Raw genomic sequence first — 17839 nt, 5'->3', positions numbered from 1 at the left:
GCATCTATTGTTAAAAAGCTGTCTTTACTTCTATTAGCTTTTTCATTCATAACTTGTTGTTCTTGCGTCCAATACATACAATAAAATGGATTTAATCCAATATTATGTATAATTCCACTGATTGTAATGCACTTTGCTATGTTTAAATTCTGTATTAGATCAGAATTTTCTAGTTATATTCGTCTATCTATTTCTTCTTGTTTTTCTTTGCATAAAACAGTATTGTCATACAAAATTGGTGGGATATTATTGCCAAAATTCATTAATCTATTGGCTTCTTCATTGCGCCATACATTGGCACTTTTATTTCCAATAATCAAATCACTTGCCACTTTTTCCCGCATTTCACTTCTTAACGGTCTTTTCTTTTTGTGTGTAACGTTATGAGAAAAATCAATGTGCCTGCATTCAAAAATTACGTCGTTTTCTTTTACGAGTATAATGTATAAAATTCCCACTAGTTTTGCATTACATTCATTACATATTTCTTTAAATTAAACGTAACACTTTGCATTACTGCTTTGAAATACTTTCGCATGCTTAAATGAAAACGCGCATGGTATTTTGGTTTGTTGCCATATATGGCAGCAACAATGTGAGTCCATTTGCTTGTTTGTAATAAGAGGTAATTTCTTTGTTTTTGTCGGTTTCAATTATACGGTATTTTAATAGGCGTCATTTGCGTCTATTTTTTCTCGGAGATTATTAATTTAAATTTGTTTATCGACTTTTGTACAGTGTTGCTAACATTTACATCATTATACGAGCTGTTCTTTGATATGTTTGATACGTTACATATTTCTTCTTTATTAATATTAAATGCTTTTAAGACAGCACTGTACCACTCTTGTCAGTTTTTAAAAGTGTATAAATGTGTTTTGGAATGATATTGGACTCACTATTTATCATTTTTTCAGATATTAATTTATATATGACATGCGATGGTGGAAATATTTTTCCATCATCAATGGGTCTGTGTTCTTCCGTAATTATAATATTGTGCAGCTTTTCTTTGTCATACATTTTTTTTGTCTCACAATGTGTAATTTTTTAAAATTAATTTTAATTATATATTTAATAATTTATATTTTAAATTAAAAAATGTTTTTATTAATTTTTTTATTTGCATATACCGTAAAATTAGAAAAACCTAATAACTTAATTTTTAAAATCAACGTATTAATAGTAGAACTAAAAGATAAAAGGAAAAAAATATAGAAAAAGTTTAGGAGTGGTTTAAAAAAAAATAAAAATGAATATAAAGGTTAACAGTATGGAGAATAGATATGGGAAAACAAAAAATACGTTAGAAATAAGATGCAGCGAAATTAAATTAAAAGCTTAAGATCATAAAGAATTTCTTACAAAATTATAAAAAGATTGAGTATACTAGTTGTATATTTCACATATTCCAATGTGAATGTTCTAATGCTACTGCGTCATGTATCAAACATGTTACTTTTTTAATCATGACAGCTGTAACTTCATACCTGTACATTGTGACGTAGCGGCTCGTGCTGCTTTATCGCAGCTTTCCGCGGTCGTCACTGGGCGCAGCGGCGCTGGATGGACCGCCGTGTGAGGAGAGCGGAAAAAGATCGAGAAATCTCCGGGGGTCCTCTTCGTGTTTAGGAAACGTAGCCTAATTGTCACAGAATTCCTTTATTTCTGTTGCTACCGTATGTCGTCGAGCCGACGGGACGTCATCATCATACGGGAAAGATGAAGACATGGCTCCGGGCGAGCGAACAAACTTTCTGATGGAGAAACGGAAAAATAAGTGCCTGGGAAAAGAGGCCATCCGTCCCGAGATTACCGGAGAAGACTCAATAGGAGAAGGTCATGCCAACACATCTCGTCGCCGAGAATCGTTTGCGGGAAAATTGACGCGGTAAAGAATAAAAAAAAAGGCTTATTCGAACCCGCGCCGATTTATTAGTTATAGATAAAATCCCGCGAGGGCAGCTGCGCCCAAGAAAATCTAGCGGCAGCATCGCGCTCGGAAAAATTCGCGAGACCCGCGGGTGGGGATACGACGGGTCCCCTGCCAAAATTTTGCACGGCCCTCGCCCTTTTTTGTAGTAGCGAGCGTGAAAAGCGGACGTGACAAGCGTTAGGTAGAAAAGAACGAGCGAGAACACAGGAGCGAGCGTTAGGTAGAGGAGAGCGAACTAGAACACAGGAGAGGCAACCACGAGGCTGAGAGAGAGACGGAGAGACTTCCGCTTCTCGGAGAGGTGACCACGCGCTTGAACGATTCCGGGCCACGTGAACGAGCACTCGGGCCCTGTAGATTTTGTGTGTGACTCGCCACGGGGTGAGCAAGTCCAAAAATTTAATGGGTGGCTTTGACGGGCGTCTGAGCGTTGCTGGCTGAGACCTGCGGGGTACCGGCTGTGATAAGACGGAATATTTTTGTGTATTGCGCCCCTTAGAGATTTCGACGTCCGCGCTCACACGGAGAGCCCTTGGCAGCGGCCGAGGTCGGGAATTTGAGCTCGCGATTTTGATAGCGACAGACGACATTCCACGGACTAAATCGTTTTACGGCATTTCGCAAGGACGAGCAGCGTGTTCGGAAGGCGCGTGGCCGGCACCACAACATTCAAGGCCGACGCGTGATTCGAGAAAAACCAGGATCAAACTAATACAATTGTCCAACAAGTAATCGTACGGAATCTGGTCAATGATCGAAACAATCGAGCGACGATCGATCTCATTTACTTTTTTTTTTCTTTATTGTTCTCTTTTATTTACTGTAATAAATGGTCTCATTGTTACTCGTATTTTCGTTCCGTGTAAAATTATTTTGTGCCGTCAACTTTTCTATTTGCCCACAAATTCCGTCCGCCTAATTCTGCCCCTCTCTGTTCGGTTGAACTAGCCCACGCGCGTGACGGCTGTTCGGGTTTTCGATAATTTTTAGAACGTGGGTTCTCAGTTCATGAATAATATCGGTACGGCAGGGTCCGTGCCTAGCGCTCAAAATTTAGTTTCGTGAGACCACGTCATCCCGCGCCGGGATACGGCCGAGGAATTAAGACCCCTCCTCTCCCGCTATCCCTCGTGTCACCGCTGCGCATGGATCGTAGATCCGCGCCCAGCCTTTTGTTTTCGACTTTTCTTCGCGAGGAGAAAAATATTGTGACAACATATACCACAAGAAATATATGTACAATGTGCATATTTCCATATACATATATAACGTTTATGTTTTCAAGTACATATATGAATAGTTACAACTTTTATTATATTAAAGAACCGAGTAAATGTGTACACTCTATAGTACAATTGTATCCTCATTGATACATGCAACAATAGCTCTAGACAATTCATATGGAATGTTTAAAATACAAGCTAGAATAATCAATCTGTCTATAATGCAGCTTTTTCTGTAAATGCAGGAAAGAGGTTATGTTGACATATGTACGCGTTGCCGTAAGAATAAATAAGTACATTTGTCCCTACATTAATTTTAAAATAATAACTTACTCGTGTTTTGGAACTCTTTTTCTAAACTCTTCACAAAATGCTGTTGTTGAGATTATTTGCTTCACAAAACACATGTTACATATAAACTTTACAACAACTGTACTTGCACTAAAAGTTTACTTAACTTATTCGTTACACGCAATACGTGATTGGTCTAGAGACTTTTTCGGGACAAATACGAACGTGTACTCAGTGCGCTTTGTGTGCCATGGGTTTCAAAGTACAGAAAGTGCTTCGTGTACCACGGATTTAATAGATGAAGCACGAGGTGTCCCCTACGCTCCCCCCAGGCTCATATTCTTTACTGGGATTACTGGGAAGAACGTGTGCACACGTGATGTCGTAATGGCAAATATATCAAATAAGTAATTACAGCTTTAATTTTCTCTAACGGACATTGAATCAATGCGTGTCAATTAGTCGGTGAAACAACGTTCGTGTGAAATTGTTAGATTAAGAAACATTTATGTGCATATATGATCGCGAGTTGTAACTGAATGCGAGTGTTGATACACAAATCGCGAACGAGTTGTAAACAACAAATTGACCAAAGATTAATATAGAAATATTTGTCGCAGTATAAGAAAAATGACAGTTTTTTGTGTATGATGTAAACATCGTAATAATGCAATAATCTATTATTTCTACATTTTCAGGATAATGCAACAAAGCATGATTGAAAATAGAAATAAAAATAGCGAGAAAAGGAAAAAAGAAGAGGAGATAAGAAGAAAAAGAAGAGAGAATACAAAAAGGACTGAGGAAGAAAAAGAGAGCGGCAGAAGACAAAAAGAGATAGAGAATACGAAAGAAGAGAGCAGGAGAAGAGAAAAAGAAACAAAGAACACGAAAGAAGAGAGAAGAGACACAGACAGAGAGATAACGATAGAAGAAAAAGAGAAACACACAAAGAAAGACACAAACAAAGAGAAAATAAAACAGCAAGCGAGAAAACAGGAAAGGAGACGGAAAACGAAAGAAAAGAAAGGTATTTTAATAAAACTAAAATTAATTATATTTTCTTTATATATATTATTACTTTTTAAATGATTTGTAGATCACAGGAGATTCTAGTATCAAATGATAAATCAGGAACAAGACAACAAACAGACAGCAGTACAACTAGTACAATTAGTATTATTAGCAACAGCAACAGCAGTAAAAAAGAAAATAAGAAAAGGAAAAGAGAAGGAAAAAATTTTAAAATACGGAATGAAATGTATGTATAGTATTTCTCATACAAAGTTTAAAAAAATTTATTTTTATCTCTTTATTTTTATTTATAATTATTTTTCTTTTTGTATTACAGACATTATCAAATGAGAACAGCAAGAGGACGAAGTGGAGGAAGAAGTGGAAGAGGAGAAAGGGAAAACGGTGGAAGAGGAGGAAGGGGAAAAGAAAAAAAAGATTTTAGAAAGTAGAATTGGGGCGGAAGTAATGCGCATGGGGTCCGTCCAGGTGGAATAAGAACCAAAGAGGAAAGGGTGGGAAAGAAGAGATTATGCCCAATTTTTATTTTAATTTTAAACATTAATTTCTTTTATTTCTTTACATTAAGTATTTCTTTTATTTTTTTTGTTTATTTAAAAAAAAAAATGTATTTTTATTTGAAAATTATGAGATTAATGTATGTACTGATCGAGATACGTTTTTGTTTATTTAAAAAAAAAATGTAATTTTATTTGAAAATTATTAATTTACATGTAACACCAGAAAAAAGTTTATTTTTTTTTTAGTTAATATAAAAAAAGTATTTTTATTTTGACATTTTAATATAATACATGTTAAGACAGAGATAAATAAATAATATATTTTATTATGTGGTTATTAAGTTGCTATTTAATTTTGTGTTATTAACCCAAATTATATGAGCTGCAAAAATCGCAAAAAAAACTTACCCCCTAAAATTTCAAAACTTTGGAAGACTGTATCTCGGCAGAGTTTGATCGGAGCGCGTGAAGTCATGAGAGTTTTCGACAGAACTCTTGTGGGGACCAGCAAAACTCCACTGAGAACTGCGAAAATCGCGAAAAAAACTCACTCCCAAAAATTTCTAAACTTTGGAGAGTTGTATCTCGGCAGGGATTGGTCGGAGCGCGTCGAGTCATGTGAGTTTTCAACAGAACTCTTGCGGGGGCCAGCAGAACTCCACTAAAAACTGCGAAAATGGCGAAAAAATTTCCAGTCTTATGTTTGAATACTTTTTTGATATTTTAAGGGGTTATTTGCATAGAACTCTTTATATAATATATAGGGAACTCTAGAACTTTTCAAAATCTATCGATAAAAAAAAAGCAAAATTAATTTATCGCAAAATGAGGGGCTACGTAAAGTTAGCCCCCCCATTATTTAATTAACGATTTTATCGCTTAATTGGATGGAACTCTTTATAAAAATGATAAGGAATTGCGCTCCACCCCACGAACCGGTCGTGCGAACTTAGTTTTCTATCTAAAGAGTAGAACGGAACGTGCGTCAGGAATGCCTGACCGAAGCAGAGTTTACCCTACCCCGTTTTTGTGCTCGCACTAGGAAGCGGTTGGATCGGATGTTCGCGATTAGGCGAACGGATCGAGAACGGTTCGTCTTTTTATACCGCAAAAAGGCGAACGCCGGAGATAGCCTGGTACGTGGCGCTCGGTATGGTGACCGTCGGTACCGAATGCCGCGTGTTCGTTCGGCCGAGTTTGGAGCCGCTCGGATAAGTTTGCCTCGCGGAACTTAGCGTGCAAACAACAAACGACTTGTCACCGGAATTCTAATCTATCGGTGTACCGGGACGCCCCGTGCCCCTACATCCTCGCCGGTTAGATGGTCGTGCCGGCGCCTGGTGGGTGTTATCCGGGAACAATTCTTGGTGTTCCGGGGGCATCGTTATAACATACTCGACTGAAATATCAAGCAGCTTTAAATTATTGCCTTTAATTTACATGATTTTCTCTGAACATATAATAATATTTAAATGTTTTCTGCATTAAAAAAAAAACCCATTATGGTTTTTACATTATGTTAAATGTATGAGATCTAAAACCACTTGAATTTTATTTTCCGCTCAAGGTAAGAGAATCGCACTTTTTAATCAACCTCTTTTTAAACGGGACTTGATTTCCACCGCCGCAAAGAGTCCGATATAAATAGAAAATTAATTGTATATATTGTATGTAAATAGTTATTAAGGACTACAACAAATTGTCTACATAATCTCGACTTATTCTATCTGCGAACTATCGCTTTAGTTTCGTCAAAGCGTTATACAGTATGCTTATACAATAAGAAATTTATCAAATTAACGCTTACCTTAATATTTCATTATGAAGATTGATACATGCATCTAATTCACTTTCATTTTTAACATTGCGGAATTCTTGAGCTAATAATTCTAATTTCACTGCTGAATAAAATAAAAGAATTGCAATATTACAATCAATACACATTCCAGCAGCAACTTGTAAACCAACTAATGATTGGTGTAAATAAACAAGAATTTTGATTGCTTGTGTTATGGAAAATGGATACTTTGCATGAGTCGGAAACTCTTGTGGAAAAACTAATGGTCCACAAATAACGCCAATAGCAGTTATATAACACCACAAAGTATAAATCCCATAAATACACTTGTACTTGTTAACATAATATTGTAATATAACACTTGTCTTTTCATCCGCTTGTTTGCAAAATGTTTCCATTTCATAATAAAGCATCTGAAACAATTATTTTATTTAATAAAATACAAAAAAATTATCTTTACCAAACACATACATCAAATATTGTGAATTACATGCTCTAACGCTAATTTGTAATTATCCATAAAATAAATTAATAAAAAACTAAAATACACAATTTTGGCATACCCTATACGCATGAGAAATACAGGGTGTATCACCCCATGTGTCGAATCCGTTAGGAATAGATAGAACTAGGGTAGACAAATAAAAAAATCCTACCTTTGCAAAATTCTCAATGGTTATTGAGAAAAAAGTTAATTTGTCTAGCGCAAGAGCGACAAGGAAGCTGCGGGCGAGTGAGCGCGACAGGCGAATGGCTAGGAATGGCGCCGTCGCCTGTCGCGCTCATTCACGCGTGGCTTCCTTATCGCTCTTGCGCTAAACAAATTAATTTTTTTCTCAATAACCATTGAGAATTTTGCAAAATGGTGTGGGACTTTTTTATTTGTCTACCCGAGGTCTATCTATTCCTAACGGATTCGACACATGGGGTGAGACACCCTGTATACAAAATATTGAAAATAAAATTTGTTTAAAAAGTTATAATATACGGCAGGGTGTCCTATACTAAAGTATCGTTATTTTAGGAGTAAGTAAGGCTTGTCAAGACGAATAGAAAAGTCCTTTGCCGTTTTGCAAAATTCTCAATGGTTATTGGAAAAGTTAATTTGTTTAGCGCCAGAGCGACAAGGAAGCCACGCGTGAGTGAGTGCGACAGGCGAGTAGCTGAGAATGGTGCCGTCGTCTGTCGCGCTCACTCACGCGTAGCTTTCTTGTCGCTCTTGTGCTAGACTAATTAATTTTTTTCTCAATAATGGTTGAGAATTTTACAAAATAGTATAAGACTTTTTTATTCGTCTTGACAAGTCCTACCGTTTCTGAAATTACGATACTTTAGTATGGGACACCCTATATAAATTATTAATACAGGATGTCCCAAACATACGTAAACAAACTTTTAGGGTAGATAGAACGTCTAAAAAGAAAACGAAAAGTCCTATACCGTTTTCTGAAATTCTTACTCGTTTTTAAAAAAAAAAATTAATTTATATACATGCGAGAGCGACAAGAAAGCGTGGGCTGAGTGAGCGCGCGATAGACAGCGGCGAGTATATCTTAAAAGCGATGGGCGGAGTCAGCGCGCTACGAGCGAGACGAGGCGACAACGCGCGTTGTCGCTTCATTTCGCTCGTGTGTCGTCGCATCGCCTTGCTCGCACGTTATCTCCTTGTCTCGCTCGCTACGCGCAAGTTTCGCCCATTCTCTTTAAGCGATACTCGCCGCTGTTATCGCGTGCTCACTCAGTCCACGCTTCCTTGTCGCTTTCGCGCGTATATAAATCAATTTTTTTATTGAAAACAAGTAAAAATTTCAAAAAACGGTATAGGACTTTTCGTTTACTTTTTAGACGTTCTATCTACCCTAAAAGTTTGTTTACGTATGTTTGGGACACCCTGTATACTCTGCATGGTTTAAGTTTTTATACAGGGTGTCCCAGACATACCGAAGGATACTTGGGGGATAGTTAGATCTTGTAAAGACATACACAAAAGTCTCATACCATTTTATAATATTCAGGCTAATTACGGAAGTATAAATTTTTGAAAATTTTAACGATTAGAGCAAATACGAGCACGCGTTTAGAAGAGGCCTCTCTCTAGATAAGAAGCCCATCCCACTCGACTTACGGATTGGGCGATGTACGAGCGATACGAGGCGACGACGCGCGTACGAGACGCGGCGACGACAACGCGCGAGCGAAACGAGACAATGACGTGCGTGCGAGACGAGGCTACGACGACGCGCGAGCGAAATGAAACAACGACGTGCGTGCAAGACGAGGCGACGATGACAAGCGAGCGAAACGAGACAACGACGTGCGTGTGAGACGAGGCGACGACGACGCGCGAGCGAAACGAGACAACGACGTGCGTGCGAGACGAGGCGACGATGACAAACGAACGAAACAAAATAACGACACGCGTGCGAGACAAGGCAACGACGACAAGCGAGCGAAGAATTTTCAATTTTTTAAATGTATTTTAGTGTGGCAATGCAATAATTTCCACACCACCTTTGCGGTAGATTGCTTGGTGCGTTTTTTTTATGATGGTGTCCCCAGGAGGCCTAATCCATCGACACCAGTTCAACGCAAAAAATTGTTCGAAGTGCCGTTCTTGTAAACAAAGTCCAGCTCTTCAAACAATTTGTTGCGTTGCTCTTTGTGCCATGTCAGGCGTAATCGTACGAAAGGCCGCTATAATAGCATCGCGAACTTCTTCGATGGTACGATCACGCACATTTTCTATTTGGGCTTTAATATGCCCCCAAATAAAATAATCCAGCACGTTCAGATCCGGGGAACGTGCTGGCCACAAAGTCGGACCCCCCCCCCCTCCGACCCATCCATCTATCCGGAAATAAATTATTTAGTACTCTCTGCGCGCGATTAGAGAAGTGAGGTGGGGCACCGTCTTGTTGGAAAATTAACGCTAAGCGATTGTCAAGCGTAACATCTTCCAACAAGACGCCCAATTCATGTTCTAAAAAGTGTGCATAAACTACTCCATTCAAATGTGGAGGCAAAAAAAATGGCCCAACCTAAAATTTAGCAATAATTATGTTACAAATTTTATTTCGAGTTTTATAAAATAAGTTTTTACTTAAAAAGAATACTTACTATCACGTTTCCTATCATTCCAGCCCACACATTGATTTTCCATCGATATTGGTAGAAACACGTGCGAACAGCTCGCGGATTTTCATGAGCCCATATCAAAAAATTCTTAGAATTAAATACTCCATTTGGAGTGAAAAGTGTTTCGTCCGTTCATAATATTTCGTTGGCAAATCTGTTATCTCGCCGACACTGCGCGAGGAAGCCTACAGGCATGTTAATAATAATTATTTTTTACTTTAAAGAAATAAAAAAATAAAAAATGAAAATTTTGTACCTTGACAAAAAATTACCCGCTGTATTTCGTCGCGCGGTAACAAATGCTGCACGCGTTGAAGATAATATGGATATAATCCGTTTCCTTTTATTATTCGATGCACCAAAGTTCTTGGTGCACAAACGGCGTTTGCCACACGTCGTATGCTTGTATGTGGATTTCCTTCAAACGCGTCTAAAATACGTTGAACTCGATTTTCATTACGACGCACACCACGGTCATAATTCAGTCTGTTTCGACGATCCCGATTAACACATCTCGTTCGTCTCACACGATGAATACAACGTAAAATTACGTTCGCCGTAGGACGAATGTGATTGGGATGTCTTTGTGCATACACCCACACCGCACGTTCCGCAGATTCACCCGCGATGCCGTAACATGGTAGCATATCAACGTACTCTTGAGTTGTATACATTTTGCTGCAAACGACTAGAATAATGCGTCAACACGAGGCAGAAAACAGTCCACGAAAAACAATTAAAAATCAAAAATACTGAGCTGCCCTGCTAGCTAGAAAGCGCTCTATGTTACTAACAGCTAGACAACATTCTAATACCGGTCGATAACTACGTAAAAGTGATTTCGAATTCTTGAATTGCATTTTGTAGACCGTTTTCTGCCTTATCATATCGACACATTATTTTAATCGTTTACAGAAAAATGTATGCGAATCAAGAATACGTTAATATGCTATAATACGGTACAGCAGACTGAATTATGACCGTAGTGTGCGTCATTACAAAAATCAAGTAGGACGTATTTTAGACTGCAAACGCCGTTGGTGCACCAAGAACTTTAGTGTATTGAATAATTAAAGAAGATGGATTACACACTTATCACTGTCAACGCGTGCAGCAACTGTTACCGCGCGATGAAATACAACGGGTAACTTTCTGTCAAGATATGTATTTTCCATTTTTAAAACATTTTTTAAAGTAAAAAATAATAATTATTAAAATGCCTGTCGGCTTCTTAGCGCAGTGTCGGCGAGACAACAAATTTGCCAATAAAATATTATGATCGGACGAAGCAATATTCACTCCAAATAGAGTGTTTAATTCTAAAATTTTTTAATTTGAGCACATGAAAATCGGCGAGCCGTTTGCATGTGTTTCTACTAATATTGATGGAAAATCAATGTGTGGGCTGAAATTATAGAAAACGTGGTAGTAAGTATTCTTTTAAAGTAAAAACTTTTTTTATAAAACTCGAAATAAAATTTGTAACATAATTATTGCTAAATTTTAGTTTTGGCCATTTTTTTTGCCTCTACATTTGAATGGAGTAATTTTTTCACACTTTTTAGAACATGAATTGGGCGTCTTGTTGGAAGATGTTACGCTTGACAATCGCTTAGCGTTGTTTTCCAACAAGATGGTGCCCCACCTCACTTCTCTAATCGCGTGCGGAGAGTACTAAATAATTTATTTCCGGATAGATGGATGAGTCGGGGGGCGATTTGGCCAGCACGTTCCCCGGATCTGAACGTGCTGGAATATTTTATTTGGGGGCATATTAAAGCCCAGATAAAAATGTGTGTGATCGTACCGTCGAGGAGGTTCGCGATGTTATTATAGCGGCCTTTCGTACGGTTACGCCTGACATGACACAAAGAGCATCGCACCAAATTGTTTAAAGAGCTGTACTTTATTTACAACAACAAAAACGGCACTTCAAACAATTGTTGCGTTGAACTGGTGCCGGTGGATTAGACCTCCTGGGAACACCATCATAAAAAAAACGCACCAAGCAATCTACCGCAAAGGTAGTGTGGAAATGATTGCATTGCCACACTAAAATAATTTAAAAAATTGAAAATTATTCGCTCGCCTGTCGTCGTCGCTTCGTCTCGCACGCGTGTCGTTATCTCGTTTCGTTCGTTCGTCGCCGTCGCCTCGTCTTGCACGCACGTCGTTGTCTCATTTCGCTCGCGCGTCGTCGTCGCCTTGTCTCGCACGCGTGTCGTTATCTCGTTTTGCTCGCGCGTTGTCGTCGCCTCGTCTCGCATGCGCGTCGTCGTCTCGTGTCACTCGTACATCGCCCAATCCGCAAGTCGAGTGGGAAGGGCTTGTACTCTAGGAAGAGGCCTCTTCTAGCCGCGCGCTCGTATTTGCTGCAATCGTTAAACTTTCAAAAATTTATATCTCTGCTATTAGCCTACATTTTGCAAAATGGCATAGGGCTTTTGTATACGTCTTTACAAGATCTAACTATCCCCCCAGTATCCTTCGGTATGTTTAGGACACCCTGTATATCAGTTTGGTCTATATTTATTTTATTGTTTTATTAATATTTACAAATACAATTACAAAAAACGCTTATTTTTTATATTAAAATTTTTTTTAAAAGAGCACATATACTTGACATTTTTTAATTTTTTTCCAAGAGTATTTCTATACAGATATAATTTATTTTTATAAAGGACAGTAGCGTACACGTAATGAAACTAATCGTATATTTTAATAAATTAAAATATTCTTAAATTTTCACTTAGTAAATCTTCATGACAATTAAACTAATAAAGTTTGAAATTATTTGAATCATTAATATAATTTTGATATACAAAGTGTCTGAAACAAGACCAATTTTGATGAGCTTTGGATATGTTGTAAAACATCGTGTTGTAACCTAAGCAGCACAAAAATGCGCTCTGGTTGCAAACAATTTCTAAAATCGCCCTGGTACTTTCGCAATCAGACAAGGATTTCGGGATTATCGCCCGATGTCAAAACAGGGCGACGAACTTAAGTACCATAATCAATTGACGTGACAATTAAAATAAGTCTGCACGGTTGATGAACCTCTCCGGTCAACCATCGCGGCCGAAACTCGCTAAGATTGCAGCTCGGCGAAGTATATGAGTGACGGCGCGAAAGCCGTCGCGGGCATTCCTAACACAAAGTCACGCGATGCGTATTTGCTCGTAATCTGTAATACAATATCAAGGAAGCAAAAGAATAAACAAGTGTTGAACAGCGATTCTGTAGAAGTCTTTTATTAATTACATTCGGCTCCTCCTGTAACAACGTTTCCGGCGAACGGACCCACAACCGGTGCGGTACCACGTTGTAACAAATTTAGTGGCAACGGTGGGATCCGTTCTCCGGAACTCAGGCTCGCCCTCAGCAGCCCTCTTGGACGACCCGGAAGTGTGGAATTTCTAGAACAAAAAGAAACTAGGTTAATTCATCTGCAGCAGATATACAAAGCAATCACCAACTAGCTCAATCAACGCGGCGAAGCAGCTCCCAAGCAAGGACACCAGGAAAACAGATAGCAGCCGACCTTGCGAAAACGAGCGACATGCGATTCCCTGTGATAGTGTAAGTCCGCACTACCAATTATATGTAAATTATCCGTCTATGTCAGATGAAGACACTTATACGAGTCAAATTTTGTCTCGACTTGCGTGGCTTTACAATTCTGAAATGACTGAACCGTTGCGTCCGATATTTACACGCTCCTCGCAATCCGCAGAAACCACAAGAGAAACCTACCATAATAGAATGAAGCGCGCGTACGGTAACGGCGGCATTAGCGACGAAGAACAACTCGAATTCTCAAACGGAGTTTCGCTATCAGATAGGTTGCGGGATGAGGCGACAAATTTCCACCGAGACAAGAATTTCTTTCTTCGCAGTCATCCTTCCCCTTTCAATTCGTTTGAAAGTGACTTCTTCGCGAACCCGAAAAATCATTTTATATATACCCTAACAAATAGCAAGGAAAACACCGACGCGCCACCTCCAATAGCCGATGCGTCGCCAACCGGACCAGCCGATCCTTCGGTCTATCGCGACGATACCATCAGTGAACCCAGACCTTCGAACCGGGACCATTCATCACCGAGTACACGGGCTCAAGGCCTTGCACCGAGGGATGAGGCGATTGAGACCTTACTGGACGCAAAGCAATTGATGGCTACGCGACTAGATCGGATTGAAAGCGAAGGACTCGCGGATAAATTCGGCATCCGTTCCAATAGATTTTGCGACCTACATGCCCGAGAAACAAAGAATCACCGAATAGAAGACGTCCGATTTTCGTTAAATCACCCTCGGCATTTCCTCACTTTGCAATACGCTATAAATTTCATTCCCCAGTACGACGGATACGAAAACAACGTTAAGACATTTGTAAAGGCTTATGAATACGTGGCTAAAAAAATTGATCCCGAAGAAGAAGACAAATTACTAGCCGCCATTCTATACACCAAATTGTCTGGACGCGCGCTCTTGAGATTCGAGTTTAAAAGAATCACCGACTTTGAGTAATTTATTAAAGAAATAGAAGCCAGCTACGTGCATCGACGTGGAACCGCGTACCTCCAGCTGGAATTCAACAAGCTGCGTCAGCGATCGGGCGAAAACGCCCAAGCAATCGGTACTCGCGCCGATAACCTAGCATTCGACCTATACGAGGCGTGTTGAACCTCCCTCCCGAGAGCACACCACCTTGACGTGGTGGGGGAGCTCTGATCACAAGTTGTGATCAGTCTAAGAGTGTGCCAGGATCCCGGACGCAGCGTGAGATGGAAGATCAGCTGGAGGAAAAACATCAAGAAACTGGATAACATCTGGGTCAAGAGGATATATATTAAGAGGACAATAGGACTTGAATTCACAGGCTACAAACAGAACTTACCCTCAGGCCGCTGGAACATATTTCTAGGCAGGGCTGGTAACACCTTCTGAAACAAAACACACAAGTATAAAGAGGAAAAAATTTATTCAAGATCTTAATCATTTGAGAAACTTTTGGATAAGATATAAGTAGGGAATAAACACGGGTTTTAACCCAGGAGCGTTGAGGGAGGCGAAGGGACGGGGGAAAAAAATCCGCGATAAGAGGAGCGCGGGGAGAGGTAGCCGTAGGTGGGAAGAAACCGGGGGGGAGGGGGTAACTGTCATCACTTATTTATACCCCCGGTCTCTTCCTCCCCGCGCTCTCTATCGCGGATTTTCCCCGTCCCCTCCCTCAACGCTCCTGAGTTAGAACCCGTGTTTATTCCCCCTCACAACACCCCGCACTAGCAGCCATCGTTCACGCCAACCCACCCACACGTTCCCCAAATTTTTATATAAAATATGGATAATTGATATTAAAAACTTACGTTTTTAGTTTTGCCGCATTTTTTTTACCGGCGGCAATTCGCTGTCGACGAAAGCGAATCGTTTCTTGTGGGTGCACAGATTTAGTCTTTTGTCCACGACGTAGCCGCACTCACCACCCACGGGATTTTTGGGTATAGAACGAAGGGTTCTATCAAAAGTTAACGTTTCCCCGCGTTCACACTTACCGCGTATGCGGTTATCATAATATAGATTTAACTGCGCTAAACTGTTTTTTTGGTGTGCGCCACACCACACACCACCCGCACTAAATGGGGTACGATGCTCCAACTCGCGGCGCGCGAGAATGTGTACCAACGACGAGCACTTTTTATTTATCTAATTTTTTTAATATACGTGTTGCACTTGAAAAAATCAGTATGCGACTGACAGGCAACAGCTACGAGCTCACTGCAGACAGTCAGAAAGTAAAAACGAAAGCATTTTTTTATCAACAGCAGTCCCGAAGGTGTGACATACACTCGTGAGAATCTTTTTACAGCGTTTAGCACGTTTGAAACTTAAGATGCATTCTATCACGCAATGAGAGATTAAGAAATTATTTCATTTAAAAGATGTATCTTGAAAATGTGACATATACTTACGCAAATATTTTTTTTACATTTAATTCAGAGTTTTTTAAAGAAATATGTATGAGATCAATCAGTAGTTGTATAAGTTTTAAATAATTAATAATTAGCGGAAACAAATTCCTAGCCTTCCCGGCGCCGTCGCGTCACTCAATACGCACTTTAAATAAATAACGCTTATTGCTAGCCCTTTCTTTGTTTCATCAGACAAAGATTAAGCACGTATTGAGTCTTAATAACGATCTGCCAATACGCAGTGCCATTTTCGGCCTAACGTCACGAACAATTGTAAAATTAGAACTATAACATCCGGCTAGCAACGCAAAACGATCCTGCAAATTCTGAGATCGCCGGGAACCCCGGGATTGCGTCCCCACTAAAACAAAGAACTTGTGCTAAGCACTTGTCATCAATCTGCTAATAGCGTCAGTATCCCCTAAGTCTTGCCCGAAGACACTTCATGCGATTTTATCATTACAAATTCAACTCTATTCTAAAAGTAATTGTGCGCTCGCACTTTCACTTTCGCGTTTCGCGCTTGCTTTCAAATTCGCGTGGCACGCGTTGGTGAAATTTGTATTCTACAATTTTGAAAATAAAGTGCATAATTTTGAGAACGCTTTAAAGATAAATTATCCTTTCCCAACTTCTTCACCTCATTCTTGCAACCTAGAATTTGCCGGAACAGTAGTTCATGGATATTGGGGGGAATAATGCAACAATAAAAAATTTTTTTAATATAAACATTTAAATTATATATTTATTATAAAGTATAACATTATTTGTATATTTTGATGGCAATAAAAAATTTTTTAATATAATATAATATAATATTACTTTCGCGCTCCGAATACTAGAGCTAGCAGCTCACAATCAACAATTTGATTCCCATCATAGCAATCGCTAGCATGTATCGCGCTTACAACCTCGTTACGAGTTTTAGCAGTGGAAGCGATGCTAGCAAATCGTACAAATTTTGAATCAATTATTTTAAGAAAAGATGTTAACTTATTAAATGCTAATGTAATACACTCATCAAGATCAATCATTTTAAGAAATGTCGACTCCATCATCATTAAGTATTTGCCAGCTGATTCAAACCGCAAGACATCCATGCCATTAAAGTTGCGAAGTCTGGCTGTCAACGCACCGAGGTACACGAAGTCTTGAGCAAACTTAAAATGTTTGCACGATACTCGCAGTGATTTCCAAGCCTCGAAAGATAGCGACATTTCCAATCCTCGATTATCGCCAATAATAATTTCCACATAACTTGGTGTTCCAACATTAACACCAATTTCTAAATATTTAAAGCTCGCAGCCATCAATGCATACCGCTTACATAGAATACGGATTGCACGATCTTTAGATGAGCTAGTGTAAAAACAAAAAAATGACCATATAAAGTTTTTATAAAAAAATTTTTTAGTTAGAAAAAAAATTAATACTCACTCATTATTCGCACACGATGTGCTAGATGCATTAGCTGGCGTGTAATAATTCATATTACTCGCATATGATGTATTAGCCGGCACATTAAATTCCATATTTGCATCAGTTGGCACGTAAAAATCCATCACATTAAGAACGGTAATAACAGATCAGTTTGATGCGCGTGTTACATTTAATGCGATATAATTGTTCCGAGATTCTTTTTATATATATATCCCCACCACTAATAAGAAATGCATCAATTAAGTGGGGGGATTAAATCTTCAAATTGTGTAAGTTTTATTCCTAGGCAACACACACAGGACACATGTTGCATGGAATTATTATATACATTGGAAGTCCGCAATTACCACATGATCTACCGCATAATGCGTTTTGAGTATCAATTTCATGTTTGCGAATGGCAATCATTGGCCCACCCACATCAGCTAAATTAATCATACATGGTGCACATACTGCAATAGCTTCACTAGGTGTGCAATAATAAAAAGACAACATACAATGTTTAG

At 39.1% G+C, this 17839-nt stretch overlaps 2 protein-coding genes across 2 annotated transcripts; one reads left to right on the top strand and one right to left on the bottom strand.

Moving 5' to 3' along the window:
- Positions 1-1730: 1730 nt before the first annotated feature.
- LOC139110188 (splicing regulatory glutamine/lysine-rich protein 1-like) lies at positions 1731-4815 on the top strand. The gene is made up of 4 exons (XM_070669818.1): positions 1731-1891; positions 4149-4433; positions 4550-4650; positions 4802-4815. The coding sequence occupies exons 1-4, from the start codon at positions 1731-1733 to the stop codon at positions 4813-4815; spliced, it is 561 nt and encodes a 186-aa protein (XP_070525919.1).
- A 589-nt stretch (positions 4816-5404) lies between these two features.
- Positions 5405-8689, bottom strand: LOC139110182 (uncharacterized). The gene is made up of 3 exons (XM_070669805.1): positions 8642-8689; positions 6793-7196; positions 5405-5510 (listed from the first exon to the last, which is right to left on the bottom strand). Exons 1-3 carry the CDS (start codon positions 8687-8689, stop codon positions 5405-5407), a joined length of 558 nt encoding a protein of 185 aa, XP_070525906.1.
- Positions 8690-17839: the final 9150 nt, after the last annotated feature.

Source organism: Cardiocondyla obscurior, linkage group LG02 (assembly GCF_019399895.1).
Source record: "Cardiocondyla obscurior isolate alpha-2009 linkage group LG02, Cobs3.1, whole genome shotgun sequence".
NCBI lineage: Eukaryota > Metazoa > Arthropoda > Insecta > Hymenoptera > Formicidae > Cardiocondyla > Cardiocondyla obscurior.
Note: the sequence above shows the minus strand (reverse complement) of the source record. Positions and strands in the feature narration are given on the sequence as shown.